General features: G+C 42.4%; 1 protein-coding gene across 1 annotated transcript in view; it reads left to right on the top strand.

Annotated features, from left to right (window-relative positions):
- Positions 1 to 1,413: 1,413 nt before the first annotated feature.
- LOC8041760 (arylsulfatase B-like) overlaps positions 1,414 to 15,985 on the top strand; it is a 35,351-nt gene continuing 20,779 nt past the window's right edge. The window contains exons 1-6 of the mRNA XM_042291611.1: positions 1,414 to 1,427; positions 4,161 to 4,251; positions 11,760 to 11,919; positions 12,854 to 12,966; positions 14,227 to 14,337; positions 15,206 to 15,328. Coding sequence (XP_042147545.1) covers positions 1,414 to 1,427; positions 4,161 to 4,251; positions 11,760 to 11,919; positions 12,854 to 12,966; positions 14,227 to 14,337; positions 15,206 to 15,328 — 612 coding nt within the window. The remainder of the gene's footprint in view (positions 1,428 to 4,160; positions 4,252 to 11,759; positions 11,920 to 12,853; positions 12,967 to 14,226; positions 14,338 to 15,205; positions 15,329 to 15,985) is intronic.

Raw genomic sequence — 15,985 nt, 5'->3', positions numbered from 1 at the left:
ACTTGTTTCGCATTTTAATTCTGGTAAAACACTTTGCACCCAAAGATTTTTCGCTTATTCGCTGTTGATCGAGCTGGAGGGAGTGCTAAACCCAGTCGGTGAACGTATATCACAGCGATGGACAAGCAACTCACTGCAAAGGGTTTCTCTTTCGTGAAGACGGCCTGTCAACGATATCAGAACCGTAACTCTTTTTCTGATTGGGCACCGCCATAATGAACTATTGCACACGCGTAGATTTTTTCGGTGTTCTAGCGGTTAACCAGCTGTGCCCGCGCGTGCCGTGCGCGCCGCGAGTGGAAGACGCTCAGTGAGGCTGCCCGGGACGCACGCGGCTCAATGGAGGATGCGATAGACGAGAACCCAATAGAAGACGCTGTTGGTGGCGAGCAAGGCTCATCTGACTCCGCCCATGACGTCACTTGTTCGAGTTTTTCTTTCCGCTCTCGCGCTCTCCTGCGCTCGTCGCGCCGCAAAGGGCGGGTCTACGTCGATATTTTACTTGGCCATTACGACGCTCCTGCTAATAAGACCGACCTAAAACTTTTGACACATCTTTAAGGTGCCTACAATAAAACTTTCCCATTTCTGTATAATTCATGGACCTCAACGACTTCCCTTTAAATGTATGTAAAACATACAAGCACAAAAGAACATTATTCAAAGAAGAATTCAAAAATACTCCCGACGGGGATTGGGCTTGGGAGCAAACGATTCCCATCCAGATACTATACCGGCTTAGCTAAGTACGTAGAGCAGGTACGTGGGAGCAGCTAGCAGTTGGTTTATAAATCGAAGCAGTTACACCAGCTTGATCATGCTCACGAAGACCAGGGGGGAACATATTGGGTTCAGTTATTATGCACAAGAAGTGCGCAGTTGCGCTAGCCCCGCATACATCCAGCACACCCCCATTAAATACCGAAAGCATGCCCCCCTCCCCTCCTCACTTCATGTGTATGGTAGCTCAGAACATTCTGTGCCCCCTGTCCTTGCCATCGTGATTAAGCTAAAGTAACTTTTTAATCTATAAAACATGATCGATTTTCGAGAGAGAAAGATCAAATAACTCTTGGATCCACACGCCATAATTTGCGAGCTATAAATGTGTCGCACACTCAAAATAATGTACCGTGAAACAATAACATGTCCCTTTCCTTCGAATCTAGTGCGTCAAAATGGGTTTATTAAAGGTCAAATAACGCTCCCATTTCTTCATCCCCAGATGTGCTCTGCCCAGTACACGTGGAGTCGTCTCATTACAACACCGGATGCGATAAACAGAACTCGTGACAGAATATAATAAAAAGCTGGCGACAGTTCCGACAGAGTTCAAACTGAAAAATAAGTGTCTAGATCAAAGCGCAGAGCTTCTGATTCGTTTTGAAGGAGATACCTCAGTCTTGCCTGGTCATGTTTGGAAATGGGTGAGTGAAAAGAGCGTCAGTTTCGGTACTATGTAGAATACCTGAGCGATGGGTGATATTACCTTACAGGGAAACCCCGCTTGAAGTTCGAAGTACCAAAAATAACTGGTATAGTTTTAGCGAGACATGACATGATCCTAACCAAACAAAAACGTCAAAACGATGGACAAAAAAAAAAAAAGGGCGACTACAAACAAAACGTTTCCGTTTCTGTCGTCTACTTTTCTCTTTCGTCGTCTCTGGTTTAGATTATGTCTAGACCAAATCGCCTCTTTGTTATTTTTGTTGTAAACTTATGCTGGGACATTCACTAAAACCCAGGCCATGGACGAGACAGCGGTTGCAGAGGGCATACTATGCAAAAGTTTGTAATTGTCTGTATACCGTGCAGTTTCAAAGCTGCCTGAACCACAAGCTTGGAAATGCCTCTGGTGCATTCTATTTCTCGTGAATAAAAATGAGGCGATCATCAGCTGCACCCACGTGCGACTTGGCCTATATTTCCGCGGCCGATTGTGGTTTGCGGTTCCGAAGTAAATTCCTGAAAGAGAAACTTGAGACCAGATATCTACGAAGCCAAACATTGCGTCGATAAACAAATCTCCAACCTAATACTTGAGTGAGTGAATGCTCAAAAACCTTGTTTACTTTGGTTTATTGATTCTGAAGAAACTGGGGCATATTTCACATTTTTTAAACAAACGTTGATGAAGAACGGCTTCAATTTACGCTGCTAATTTTACCGGTTTCAATAAATCATTAATGTTTTTATTTCCTGTTCCCAAACAGCTATTCTGCCTAAATTAAAAAAAACGCTCGCTAACAAAAACAACAAAAAAAAACATAGTCGTATTTTAGCTCGCCCTCATAAATAAGACTGTATTTGTTTTTAACGTTGAAAAGGAACAGATATACCAAGGTATGCCTTGTCGGACTTAATATTGGCATGCTGAATCCTAGACAAAGGAGTGTTAAAATGGTCCTTAAAATAATGAAAATGCCTTAAACTAGGTTTAGCATTGAGGAACATTTGATAAAATATTAATATGCAGAAAAGAGAGCCAATGGAAGCGTTATTAAATTTGTAAAAAAAAAAACAAAGAAAAAACAATTTTTACCACGAACTAATTGCTTTGAGAAAAAAGGAAGAGCCTAAAAGTTTCCAAGAAACGTGAAATATCTTAATAAAATTGTCGTGCGATATGGCAATCATACACGAGGCTGCCATTTTTTACGCGATATATAGCCTTAAAAGAACATCTACAATTGATGAAATTAAACTCAAAATCTAGATAACATTTCGGGACCTTGCGATATATGCACTACTTGACCCTTGATTTTAACTTTAATTAATAGTAATCAAAGTAACGTTTTCGTAAAAATGTCGGTATTATATTCTGACTTTCCTTTTGTAATCTTGTGTATTCCTTTAAACTTACGAAAAGACATCTGCGCTAGCGTGTAACGCTTCGGTGCAAAATAGTTCACACACACATGAAATATACAATGTGATACTCAGCATAATTTTTCAGATCATGACTTCATGTACAATGGCACATCATAGACTTCATATTCCAAATAAAATATATTTCAGACTGCCATTTTCTGAATGTTCACCGTAAATTCCAGTAAATGGGCTCTCCGAGTGTTATGGCAATATGCAGCCACGCGTATATTTCTAGAGAGCATATTGTAAAAGACAAGCACAGCATTAAAGCTAAGGTCCACGATGATAACTGAGCTTATTACGGGGGAAGGAGTGTTCAGGCTTAAAGTTAAATGAACAAAGTTCACGCATCAGCATCTCTGAAAAAAAAAGAACACAGTGAACTATTCTGGAGTCGTGGCGCAATGTACCTTGGCTTCGACAAAAAAAAAATAAAGTGGATTACAGCCTTATTTGTTCCTGCGCTGTTTATTTCTCCCAGTTTCAGAACATTTGTTTAGTATAAACAAAGTAGCCGGGTACGTTTTAGCGTAGACAGCTTGTTTTATGTTTTTTTATACTAAATAAAAGTAACATAAAAATATAAAAACCCAAACTGCCAACACCTTATTTTTTTTCGACTAGTATTAAATTCTTGGCTCATAACAGTTTATCAAAAATTAGTCAAAATACGTATGCAGTCTTGTACACTTTGGAAAAAGCCCTTGAATGTACACTGTCCTGTGATTGACGCGGAACACAGTCTTTGTTCTTCATTCAATCGTTTTAGCCAATGAAAATCTCTTGTGGATTAGCGCCCTAATCATTGTGCAGTTGTAGTAGGGAAAAAGCGACAAAATCTTTCGCTAATGAGTCTGCGCAATCAATGAAAATTGTTTGATAATAAAAAAAAAGAAAAAAAAAGGAGATGAGATACATAAAATAAATAGTTCTTCTTTCTGGTTCAATCAATTAAATGAATACCAATGATTATTGTTCCGAGTGGGTCGTGCATCAGCACACAGGCAGCAACATGTGAGAGTGCGACACGAGTCACAAAACATCACCGTCTGACTTCTGTTTTGACTTCATTGCAACTGATTGCAACATCGTCCTGCGCTCTCATCTCGAATACAATTTCCCGTGATACCAGGTTGCGAGCTACTGAACACAAGATACCAATTTGCAAAAGTATCTTTTGTATATTGTTTGTACAGTAATGAGAATACCCTTAATCGCAATTAAAAACAGCAGTATTAAACGTGAAAGTACTTGTCTCTGAGCTGTGATCGGTTTATTCCTTGCAGAATTCTACTGGACACTGTATTGCTTTTGGTCACCATCCTACAATGCGACGCAAAGCGTCCCAACATAGTCTTCATTTTGGTTGATGATTTGGTAAGACTGCTTTTTTAAAGTAATTTTTGCGCACGACATTGTGTCTCCCACAAGAAGAATGACCGTTTAGTTCTTTCACTTCAAAAATAAGCTACGCATTGCCGAATGCTCATTCTCCGCTGAATGTAGTGCAAGAGGTCCGAACCAGATGCCAAAGTTTCACTAGTGAGTGTAATCTTATTCCAAAGTCATAAGTGATTTCTGGAAATTTCAAAAGGAAAATGGCGGCCTGCGGAACTCTCGAATATGGAGCTGTATTTACGGCGTGCCCGACCAAAAGCGTATCTGTGATCGGCCTTGCACGATAGGCCAAACGCTCACTATGACATCTTGAGTATGGTTATTCCTGCTCTCATCGACTGAAATAACAGCAAACCCAGACTCCCATCTATGAAGGTATCGATTTAGGAATGGGACCACGAGGGCTCTACAGCGCTTTTTAAGCACCATTGAACTTGTCGCTCGCGTCTAATACTTTTGGTGGTGACGTCACGGATAGGAATCATAAGAGGGCGCCACCGAAGTATCTCGTCGCCAATGGCACTAGAACCCGAAAGCGGCCAAAAATGGGCCATATTCTCCCAAATAAATTCACAGAACATCAAATCAGTTTTGATTAAGATATCCATTTTCGCTGAACCTTTGGCATCTGGTTCGGAACTCTGGTGCTATACTTGGGCGAAAAAAGAAAGCGTTCGGTGATGCATATTTTATTTTTGAGATTAATAATAATAAATTATAATCACAAACACAGTGTACTTTTCTTTTTGTTTGGGGGGGGGGGGGGGGGGACGGAGGCACCATGTATGTTTTTCCTTTATTCACACAGTTTAATAAACCGAGTGCTTATATTAACATTATTGCAACACGAATTTGCAGTTTTAGTTTGATACAAATATTCCGCACGTTTATTTTGTTTTTTCGGCGGGTGGTTTTGGGCATTTGTATTGATTTACAAAATGTAGAGTGAGTGAATGCTTAGGAAACGCGGGGAGTGTCTTATTTTTCGCCCCTGCTGCCGTAACCCTGACTGAAAACCGATAACGGGGTTCTCGGATACTGCCTCTCTTTAGCTCTAGGCAAAGAGTTATTATAATGTACGCTAGAGGTTGAAATAGTGCTGGTGTCCATGCGACTTCCGGGATGCAAATTAAAACCAATTGGAGTCAGTCTAGTTTTGCGGATCTCCTGTGCTCCTATGAGAAAAAGCGCAGGTATTTTGACTTTCACCGGAAAATAACATGAATCATTTTTGTTATTTGGGCCGTACCGAATAAAATGCGCTTTTATTATCCTCGTAAAAGTGGAATTTCTTTAGTTACATTATTATTTTTCAGCAGTGAATGCTGTTGAACTTTGCTATATTTAAGTCTCAAACATTTGTTCCATAGTTTAGCAAGACTTGTTGTTGGGCTAGATGGTTCATGGTACTGAAAAAAAAACTTTTATGTTCAAACAGAGACGACGAACATGAAGGAGAGAGAAACGTTTTGTTCAAAGTCAAGAGCCTTTGTTTCCTTCCACGAAAAGCATGTTTTTTTGGCCATCCCGCGTCCTGTTTTTTTTTTTTTTTTATCCGTAACATGGGTCTAAAGTATCAAACTGCCGCGCAACGCAACTTTATCGCAGCCACCCATGGTGAGTGAAGAAGCTGGCACAGAACACGTAGATAGTCAGTCAAACTTGACGCCACAGCTCTGCACTCAAAAATATTGCTGATGCGTTTGGTGTGACCCCAAAACGGTTATAGTTTCCCAAAGAGTGAACTCACCTCTGCTGGCACAAGGCCCTTTCTCAGGCAAAGGGCGATGCATATTACCAGGCAGATAGAAAAAAACAATCTGGCTTACGAATGGCTTCACTTGTGAAGTAGAAAAAGGAACGTCGAAGAAAGGGCCCGCTGTAGAATAAACATAGTTTAGAAAGACTTATTGGGTTATTTGGTTCATGGTACTGAGTAAACTTGTGTGTGCAACCAAAGAAGCCGAACACGTGGGAGTGGACAAGGAGAAGCGCAACGCACCATAGCAGGTGCGTAAAAATGAACGACGATTTTAAGCACTATAAGAGTAATATAGAGTGCCTTCGAGGTTCGCTTTAATTCTGGTTGCGCTTATATATTGCTAATATCCCGGTCCTATCCCTGTATGGAAATCAGCCCGTCGAGCATATTTAAGCCTGGGTCACACAGCTCATATATCATACCAAAGTCAGTGTGCAACCTTCATACAGATTCGAACGCGCCTCACCGCAAGATCCGTGTTTCGAATGCCGCATGGCAAGAGTTCAAGGATAAAACATGGCGCGCGGCATTCGAACCACAAACATTGCGGTGACTGGTGTTTGCAGAGAGTCCTTTGTATGATGTATGAGCAGAGTGACTCCGTCTTTACGACCGCGTAAAATATTCAAAACATAAATTGTAAGTTATGTGGGCTATGAGAGGTGTTTCTTTTATTATTTTCTATGCCGGGCAGTTTTTATCGGGTAGCTGTTCACTGGCTTTTCTCTATTTTTAAAGATTTCCTCTGTGCGGATTGAATTTTGAACACAGAACAAGCATCTTCGCACATATGAATGAGCAGAAAAAATAAAGCAGTAATTTTTTTTATTACAAATCGGGCTATAGTACTTGGCCTTCACTTTAGTTTGATTGTCTACATGCCCAGCAATTTACTGATGCGGGATTACTTCGTAGCTGTTGTCGTCTTTCATGGTTTTCCAAATGTCCTGCGTTTGTTTGGCACGTAAATCCGCCATGCGGACAAACGCCGGCACCGCAGTCCGGCTTACAGTGTCCGACTGTGCAGATATATGCAGGTATGAAGGTGTTGTTGCACTGCGTTGAATGCTATACATTTGAAAGGAAAACCACTGTAAATTATCAATATTTCCATTCGCCTAATTGGGAAATGTTTCATGCTATTTACTACGTTATAGGTGTTCGAAAAGATAGCTCTTTAAATAAGCGCAGGAAAAAAAAATGCACTGCTTTCCTACGTGGGGATGCATTACCGGAGGTCAATTTTCGACTGGTAGATGCGTACCTGAATTTTAAAGGCACACTAGCGCTAGTTGGACCACCAGCGTACATTATATGAATCTCGGTCTTTATAGGCACTATTCCGTCCTACTATTCTAGTGACGTGGTAATCTGACAACTCCTCGGCATCTATGGTAGAATTTAAAAAAAAAAACTCATTCATGTTTATAACATTTAAAGCTCGGCGTATTTTGCAACCATAGTTTGACCCCACCTATACCAACCGATAGGTGAAGAACGATGAGCCATGGTCAAGACTAATAACACCAGTGCGAAAATCAGTTGGGAAAACCAATCGCTGCAATCTACGGAGGGAGCTCCGAGAATGACTTTGACTCCGAGCATGACTAAATCGAGTGCAACGTCACGCTCACTGTCATAGCGCAGGCTGTTTTCTTTTATGCGTGAACGTAATTTCAGCGCTGGCATTCCCCGAGCTCCCTCCGTACATTGCAGCGATTGGTTCTCCTGATGATTGGCTGTAAAATAGACGTAAGGCATTTCTTATACTGGACTATGATCATGATTATTGATGTGTATTAATTGCTCTTCGGCATCCTCATCCACTAAGGTCGCAGTCCGATTGACTTCAGACCAAAAATAAGATGCCGGGGACTTGATGCTCATAGTGATCACTCCTCTACATGATTCACCATTGTCACTGACAGCTTAACTGACGCAGGGGTGGTGGGAGCGCGTTCGTCTGCTTCTTGCACAGGGGTTGCCATAACGTCAGAACGACGAACTCTGATGGGCTCGGATTGGAAGGACAGTGGGTGGACCTCAATGGTAGCTGGCTTGTGGTCTACCCACGATCCTTCCAATCGGAGCCATTCAGAGTTCGCGGCATTCTGACGTTACTGCAACCCCATCGATAGAAACAGACGAAACTGCGCTCGTCCTAATGCCCACGCTCACGCGTCTTCTTTAGTGCTTCGTTTTTTTTTTTTTTTTTTTTCGTTTTTACCGGCTGCAGCTTTGATGTTATTGTTTGCGGAGCGATAATAAGACTGCCAGGAACTCGTCAGGCATTTCTGTTTCTTAAGCTGTCAGACTCTATAGACCTTTCCAGTGATCATTACCCTGACGAAAAATGCTGAGTCACTGGGCTGTGGACGCATGGGCGGCGTCTCGTATTCAGTGAAAGGGAGCTACTGCGCAGGCTCAGAACGTCTTCCGCAACCAAGCAGAAGATGGTAGCGCGCAGAAGGCGATTTTTGGGAAAAAGTCTATATTGAATACATTTTACTCTGCGAAAATCTGAAGGCGTTGAAGCCGACTCCTTTTGCGTAGTTAAACGGCTGGACGCGGGCAGAATTGCATATTTCGACTTGAAATTGTTAGTGATTGCTGCCGCCATCTATCGTCGACGACAGCTTTCGAGGCAGCGGAGACAGCCGTTGCTGCTGTCTTGGCGAATCCGGTATCTCGTTTCGTCGACGACAGACCATCCCCTCAGCGCAGCACGAAAGTGCGACAGCGTGGTCAACGCGATGCGCTTGCGTTCTTCCGGGCACGGTCTTTTCACGTCGATAGGGGAGGATTTCGTACTGTTTAGGCGTCTTATCTTATGCAAATGAGTGGAGTAGGATCTTTTTTCCTGGCTAATGTACTAGCCGTCTGAGTGAGAACAAGATGTCTACCACCTTTTTTCACTGGAAATGCATTCTCGAAAGTGCATATATCAGATCACCTTCATCGCTGGCCGTACTGATGGCAACAAACCCTATCATCCGTGTGCGGAACATTATACACTCAGGTAAAAAAATGAAAGCCGTTTACAATTCCCTGTAACGCCGGTTAGAGCGCAGCTCTTGAGGTCGAGGGTGGAAGCGTACTGAGGGATAGGTGATTCGAGGTCACGTGACCTCAGGGGGGTGTCGTGTGACGTCAGGGGGGTCACGTGACCTCAGGGGTCACGTGACTTCACCGGTCACGTGACTTCACCGGTCACGTGACTTCAGGGGGCCACGTGGCCTCAGGGGGGTCACGTGACCGCAGGGGCCACGTGACCACGGGGTTGTCACGTGACCACGGGGGTGTCACGTGACCACGGGGGTGTCACGTGACCACGGGGGACACGTGACCTCAGGGGGTCACGTTACCACGTGACTTTTTGGGTCACATGACTCCGGGGTGTCACGTGGCCTCCGGGGGTCACGTGGACTCATGGGGTCACGTGACCTGAGGGTGGTCACGTGACCTCGGGGGTCACGTGACCACCCTCACGTGAGGTCACGTGACCTCCGGAGGTCACGTGACCTGAGGGGGGTCACGTGACCAGGTGACTTGGGGGTCACGTGACCTCGGAGGGGTCAGGTGACCTCACGACTACGCCGACGGCGACGCCGACACCGACGGCGACGGCGACGCCGCTCAAGCCGGAAACGGGCCCCTAAGACCTGCACTCTAAAAAAGGTACACAAACAACAAAAATTAGGCACTATTGCGATAAAGTGTGATGTTTCAAGAGTAGGTCTGACTGAATAAGAACTGACGAATGTCTGAGAGCTGTATTTTTAGAGCGCAGCTCTTAGGCGTCCGGTTCCGGCTTGAGCGGCGTCGCCGTCGCCGTCGGCGTAACCGCGCGGAGCATTGTGGGTAGATTTCCCCGCTAAATCTAGTGAAAAAATTTCCCCGCTAAATCTAGCGGAAAAATGTTCCTGCTAAATCTAGCGGAGAAATGTCCCCGCTAAATTTAGCGGAAAAATTTCCCCGCTAAATCTAGGGAAAAAATGTTCAAGCTAAATCTAGCGGAAAAATTTCTCTGGGGGGTCAGAAATGTCCCCCCCCCCTTCCCCGAAGTCACGTCACCCCCCCCCCCCCCCCCCCGAACACACGTGACCCTCAGTACCCTTCCCTCCTCCTCCCCAAGAGCTGCTCTCTAATTCGGCGTTACAGGGAGTTGTAAGCGGCTTTAATTTTTTTTTATATTGTAAATGCTCGCGATCAGGAATTAAAAACTACAAGTGTGTGGTTATTAAACAAGGTTGCTATCTGCCATCTGCCAAAGTAGGAAATATTGTTGTATAAAAACGATGCTTGGCAATGAAAGCAGCTGTATGGGTTGAAGTAAAAAGCGCACGTGCGCGGCTCTAGTCGTGGCACTGTGGTGACCTAGGCTCGTGGCTTGAAAACTCATACTAATAAAAAATTTCAATGATTCCGCCCATACAAGATACCAAAAGCAGTCTATTTATGCGTACAAGAAACGCCATTTGAAAAACAAAATGGGATTCAAGAAATCTAGTTTAGTCCAAACATTCTTAAAATAAGCATTAAGTGATCTCTCACATTCTTTGCGGATAATTCCTGATATTTATGTTATATTAAAGGAGCGTCAGGTTTCCGTCTTCGTCGCTAGCTATACATTAAATATATTAATGCTCAGAGAACTCAACCTTAACATTAGGAACCATGTTACAATATTGAGTAACAGAAAATCATGATGCGCATATCGGTACAAAAAATATACAATGAGGTAAAAATTAAAAAAAAGACATCAAATTCATAAAGTTAGATCTTAATATAAAAGTGGACTATATTTCGCCATTGTCAATGCGACGTTATCATTATATGCCTGCATCACCGGAAGACTCGTCCTCGATGACCGCAATCGTTGAGCACTAACTATTCTTAGAGCACAGCATATGTTCTGAGTCTGTGACTATTTATAGCTCAACTGCGTGGTTGTAATGAGGATTAGCGTTACGTCTTGCATACTCTCTTCAGAAATGGCTGCGCGTCTACTTACCCGCAAAACACCGGAATTGCCATTTTCCGCGGTCTACGAAATCAACTCAGCAAATGATGAGGCGGAACTTCTGTTTAGACATCAAAATCAAGTCTTCGCTGTAGCATTACACAATGCAAAAGCATGGCACTTACACTTTGCATTGCACAATGCCACATTGCAGACCTAATTTTCGGATCTAAACCGATGTTCCACCTCATCATTCTCTGTGCTGATTTCGTTGATCGCAGAGATTTGCTCTTTGAGTGTTTTGCGGGTAAGTAGACGTGCAGGCACTTTTTAAAGTGCAGGCAATGACCTGACAACTTGTCCTGGCAACAGGTTGAGAAAGTTAAATGCAATCAAAACGCCCGTTATTGTAATTTCTTTAATCATTTGATACTATAAAAATGTACCCTGTAAAAAAAATCATATACCAATCTCCACATCGCCTGGCAGCGTTTTCTTGCCGCTGCTCTTGCGCTGCACATGGTCCAGTGCCAATACCATTTCAGGTTCCAAATGGCAGAGACGCCTTTTTTGCTTTATCAATGCGGCGTGATAATCTCGCGCTTCTCATTGTGTAAGGTGACTAGAGGGAGACTGATAAGTTTTTGTTTCAAATGCATAGCTGTACTAAATAAATTCAATAGATTCAAAGAGTGTACAATAACAGCCTCTGTTATGCCATATGCTAGATAAATTTATTATGTTTTATTCTGGTTTATTCAGGGATGGGGAGACGTCAGTTTCCATGGATCCACCCAAATCCCGACCCCAAATATCGACGTCCTGGCGGGAGACGGTGTCATTCTCAACAACTATTACGTGCTGCCACTCTGCACCCCGTCCAGATCAGCCCTGATGACGGGGCTATATCCAATTCACAATGGTATATTGAGCGTCTCCATTTTTTAATAACTTGAAAAGGAAGAGAAAAAAAGCATTGGTGCTAGCGCTGCCGGCTATTACTTCAAATGCCAGAATAATTAGGATTCATTAGTTTGAGATTCCGCAGTTCTCACCTAAACCAAGCACCACACAGAAAGCCCCGCAACACACTCCTAAATGAAAAACTGCCTTATTCACATTAGAGCGCAATAATGTGTTATGCAAGTTATTTACAAAAATGTGTACACTCGAAACGAGTAGAACTACGCAATAAACATTAAAAGAGTAACAATAAACAGTATATACTATTATACGCATATTTTTAACATCACAAAGAAATTTTAGCTACATATTATAGAACCACGATATCCAGTATGCATAGCATGGCATTTTACAGATGAACTTTGCAGTCTTCGATTTCTGTAGAAGCCAATTGTGTAAACATTTTCGGGAAAACAAGTGGAATGTTAACAGACATTTTATTACAGGCAATCTAATTTTTGCAAAATTACCTCCAGAGTACAATGTCATGGGAGGTTTGTGATACTGTTTTCTGCTTTGCAGATGTCTTTTTACATGTATAGCCTCGCCAAGCAGTGTAAGTGTGTGAGTAGTGCTGCTTGTCTCTTCATTTCAGCTTTTCTTCTTTTCTTGATTGTAAATGATCTGTTCCGAGTGCATCGCAGAGTTGTGCATATGCAGGAAGACGTGTGGGTGTATGCATTCCGTTTTCCGCTGAGGTCAAAGACTACCCACAAATTCCAGCCCTTGCACCTCTTTTGGACTAAGTTGCTCAAGCAAATTCTCGTCTCACGAAAGGACATTGTTTGTGCAGTTTTGAAATGTATTCATATTTCCTGTTCTTCAGGTAAAAAAAGAAAAGTCGGCTGAGATCTTTAAGTCATCGAACACGTCTTTTTTTCTAAATCTTTCAGGCATGCAGTCGACCGTTATCCTGCCTGCAGCACCGTGGGGTCTGCCGCTGGAAAATAAGATTTTACCGCAGCACTTCAAAGACTTGGGCTACGACGTGAACATGATCGGGAAGGTAATGCGGAGTGAAAATCAATATTTTATATTGACTTCTTAGTTCCGAGAGCGTAAACACTCTGAAGCTCTTGCATGTTTACTGCTCCATCACGCACTCGCAACACCAATCAAACGTCTTCCTTTAATCCTATAAGTTAACGAATCGGTGACCTGCATCTTGCTCGCAAGATAACTCGGTCTAAGTGGACAACCATTTCGGACACACTTTGGCAACTGAGACTCAAAAACCACCGGAGTCCGATACCGTGTGAACTCCTAATGGGTAAATTGATCAGGAGAGGAGGAACGATCAGTTGTTCTGAACACATCGCTGTGTAAAATATACTTAGGACCCGTTAAAAGAGTCAAAAGCCGACACTTTCAGAAATGCCCGCATGCATACAGTCCCGCATACACTCTAAGCACCAAACACTGGTGCAGCTTTTATCGGCTGATCAATCCGGCGGGAGGAGCTTAATCTTGCTAGAAATGCCTGGAGTCTCAGCGTGCAAAAAGGGCGGATGTAATTTAGTTATTCTAGGTGCGCTGTCAGCTAAGCGCGAAAGAGCCAGCCAGCCATCCACGCTGGATAAGGCGATTAAAACGCCGCATAAATGATTGGTGCTTTATATGTGGACTGTTCTGATGTTAATGACGTCAATTATCAGAGTATTCACAAAAATATCTCTGCGTCTTAGGTGGACAGATATGGCAAGAAAACAAAACTGAAATTCGCAGACACCAATCAGCAAGTTTAAGAATCAGCAGTAAAATGCAGTGCTATTTAAATAACCGGAGCGCTCGGAAAAAAAAAAAAAAAAAACATTGACAGAAAGTGAATGACAGACAAAGATTTATCAAGATTACGAGAGCGATCAATTTGTAAATCTGAATTTCAAGAGATATAATGAGAAATAAGAACGTTTTCATCTCATATTCTTTAAGGTGACGAAAATCCTAGCACGTCATCCTCTAAAATAATCTTGCTTAGAACCTCCGAGATGTACTGCCCCATGGTAATAATTCACGACTCGTTCGCGCTGGGCCACAATTCGAAATGTTTAACAATAGTTTTATGAATCTCGATGAATATACTCGCCGTCAAGCATTATCTCCCTCTTTAAAGATGTTCCAATTTGTTTCAACATAAATTTTCATCCACTTCAGCTAAATAAAAATAAGTTATAAAGACACGGAAATATAATTTTAAAATACGAAGGTAGTAATATCACAATTTAATAAATAGAGAAAGTCAAGTGCAACTCTTTATATTTCCCAGTGGCACTTGGGATTCTTTCAAACGCCATACGTGCCGATGAAGCGGGGTTTCGACACTTTCTTTGGCCTTTACACCGGTTCCAACGATTACTACAACCACACCTCGGGCAGTGTAAGTAAGAAACAAGAACAAATCACAGGTGCAGTATTTTGTCTAAAAACTTAGCTTGGCATGTAACAAGGTTGCAACAAGGACAGGGCGTCGATTAAAAAGATTAACTCGATTAATCTCCACGCTTTAATCAATTAATTTATCGATTATTCGGTTCCGTTTATTCTCGTGCATAATAGTTAAAAAAAGTAAAACAAAATCGCGTTTGCTGAATATATGATAAACGGCACAATATATGCACGATTTCGGATTTTAAATCAACCTTGATATGTGGTTGAGAGACGTCAAAAGACACGAACATTAAAAAAACCATTACTTAAGCCACAGGAGCATGGAGGTACGTTGATATCCTCCGGCAATAGCGAACTCCCCTGATGTTCACAATAGCTTCTTCTGCGCTAAACAAACACTCGCACGGCGTTCAAGTGGCTGGGAAGCGTATAATGCCCTAATATACTTTAGGCAAATTTTCACCTAAACTTTCACCTTGATAGAAATGTACTCGTCTACGTGTGCGTGCATGGTGAAGCGTTGAAAATTAACTTTTATTTTGTAAGCCAATATTTAACTCATTAAGTGGTAAAAAATATTATTACCGATTAAAGCATGAATCGATTAATTATTAGGTTAATAGATTAAGTGCCCAGCCCTTCTTTCAACGGGAAATTAGCTGTCTACCTCAAAGTGACCACAAAAGTTTAGATAAGGCATCTTCAGTGGTCAATTCAATACCTTCAGGAGAGGTCGGCTATCGCACTGGGGACCTCAGAAAACTATTTGTATGTTCTTTCTACCAACTGTGACATTGTTTTTGCTTTATTGGAAAGGACTGGTTGGACTTCTTAAAAAATGTTTCCTTTATCTTCAGGACCACATTGGACTCGACTTCAGAGAAAACGAGACGCCAGTATTCAATGAGACCGGGCACTACGGCACAAATCTCTTCACCGACAGATTCATTACCCTCGTTGAAAACCGGAACAAATCCAAGGTATTCTTTACAATGAATGGTAGAAGTAAAAATCTTCATACTCAAACGCGTCTGTAGGAACTGCACACTAGGACACTGGATGCGCCGTGCCTTGATTATCGTTAATTCGGGTTACCTAATGAGGCAGAGTCGCGATATCACACCCATTTGCTCTAGTATCTCAATTGCAACGGCACCTAATGATTTGGCCTCTGAGACCACATGTTCGTTAAAACATGATACCAATCTCTCTTGTCACCAAATAAACTCTTTAATAGGTGTTCAATATTTGGTGGTTCGAATGGATTTCGATGTATTAGATCCATTTGAAAAGCTTTCAAACTGCATTGCTGAATAGAAAGGACGGCTCAGGGGCGATTGGCATGCCATTTTGGGTTTAGTTGCCTATTGTTCTCAAGTAGACCGCGATTTTTAAACGGAAAGTCTATTGGCTCTCCGAGACATGATCGAGAAACGAACCGAAAGTTGCAGAAAAGTTGGAGCGTGAGAAAATCGATTACAGCTGTCTCTAAAAAGCAAACGCAGGGAAACTCGAATGATATTCATATCATTAAGGTTTTCGTGTAGCCAGCCTTGTGCATGCTGAACGAGGGGAAAACTTAGTCCACCATTGTGGACTAAGTTCGAAACTTGGAGCACTAGGCTTCCAAAGAATTG

The sequence above is a fragment of the Ixodes scapularis genome, unplaced genomic scaffold (genome assembly GCF_016920785.2).
Source record: "Ixodes scapularis isolate PalLabHiFi unplaced genomic scaffold, ASM1692078v2 PGA_scaffold0__279_contigs__length_252992795, whole genome shotgun sequence".
NCBI lineage: Eukaryota > Metazoa > Arthropoda > Arachnida > Ixodida > Ixodidae > Ixodes > Ixodes scapularis.
This window is presented reverse-complemented; position numbering and strand designations above follow the sequence as displayed.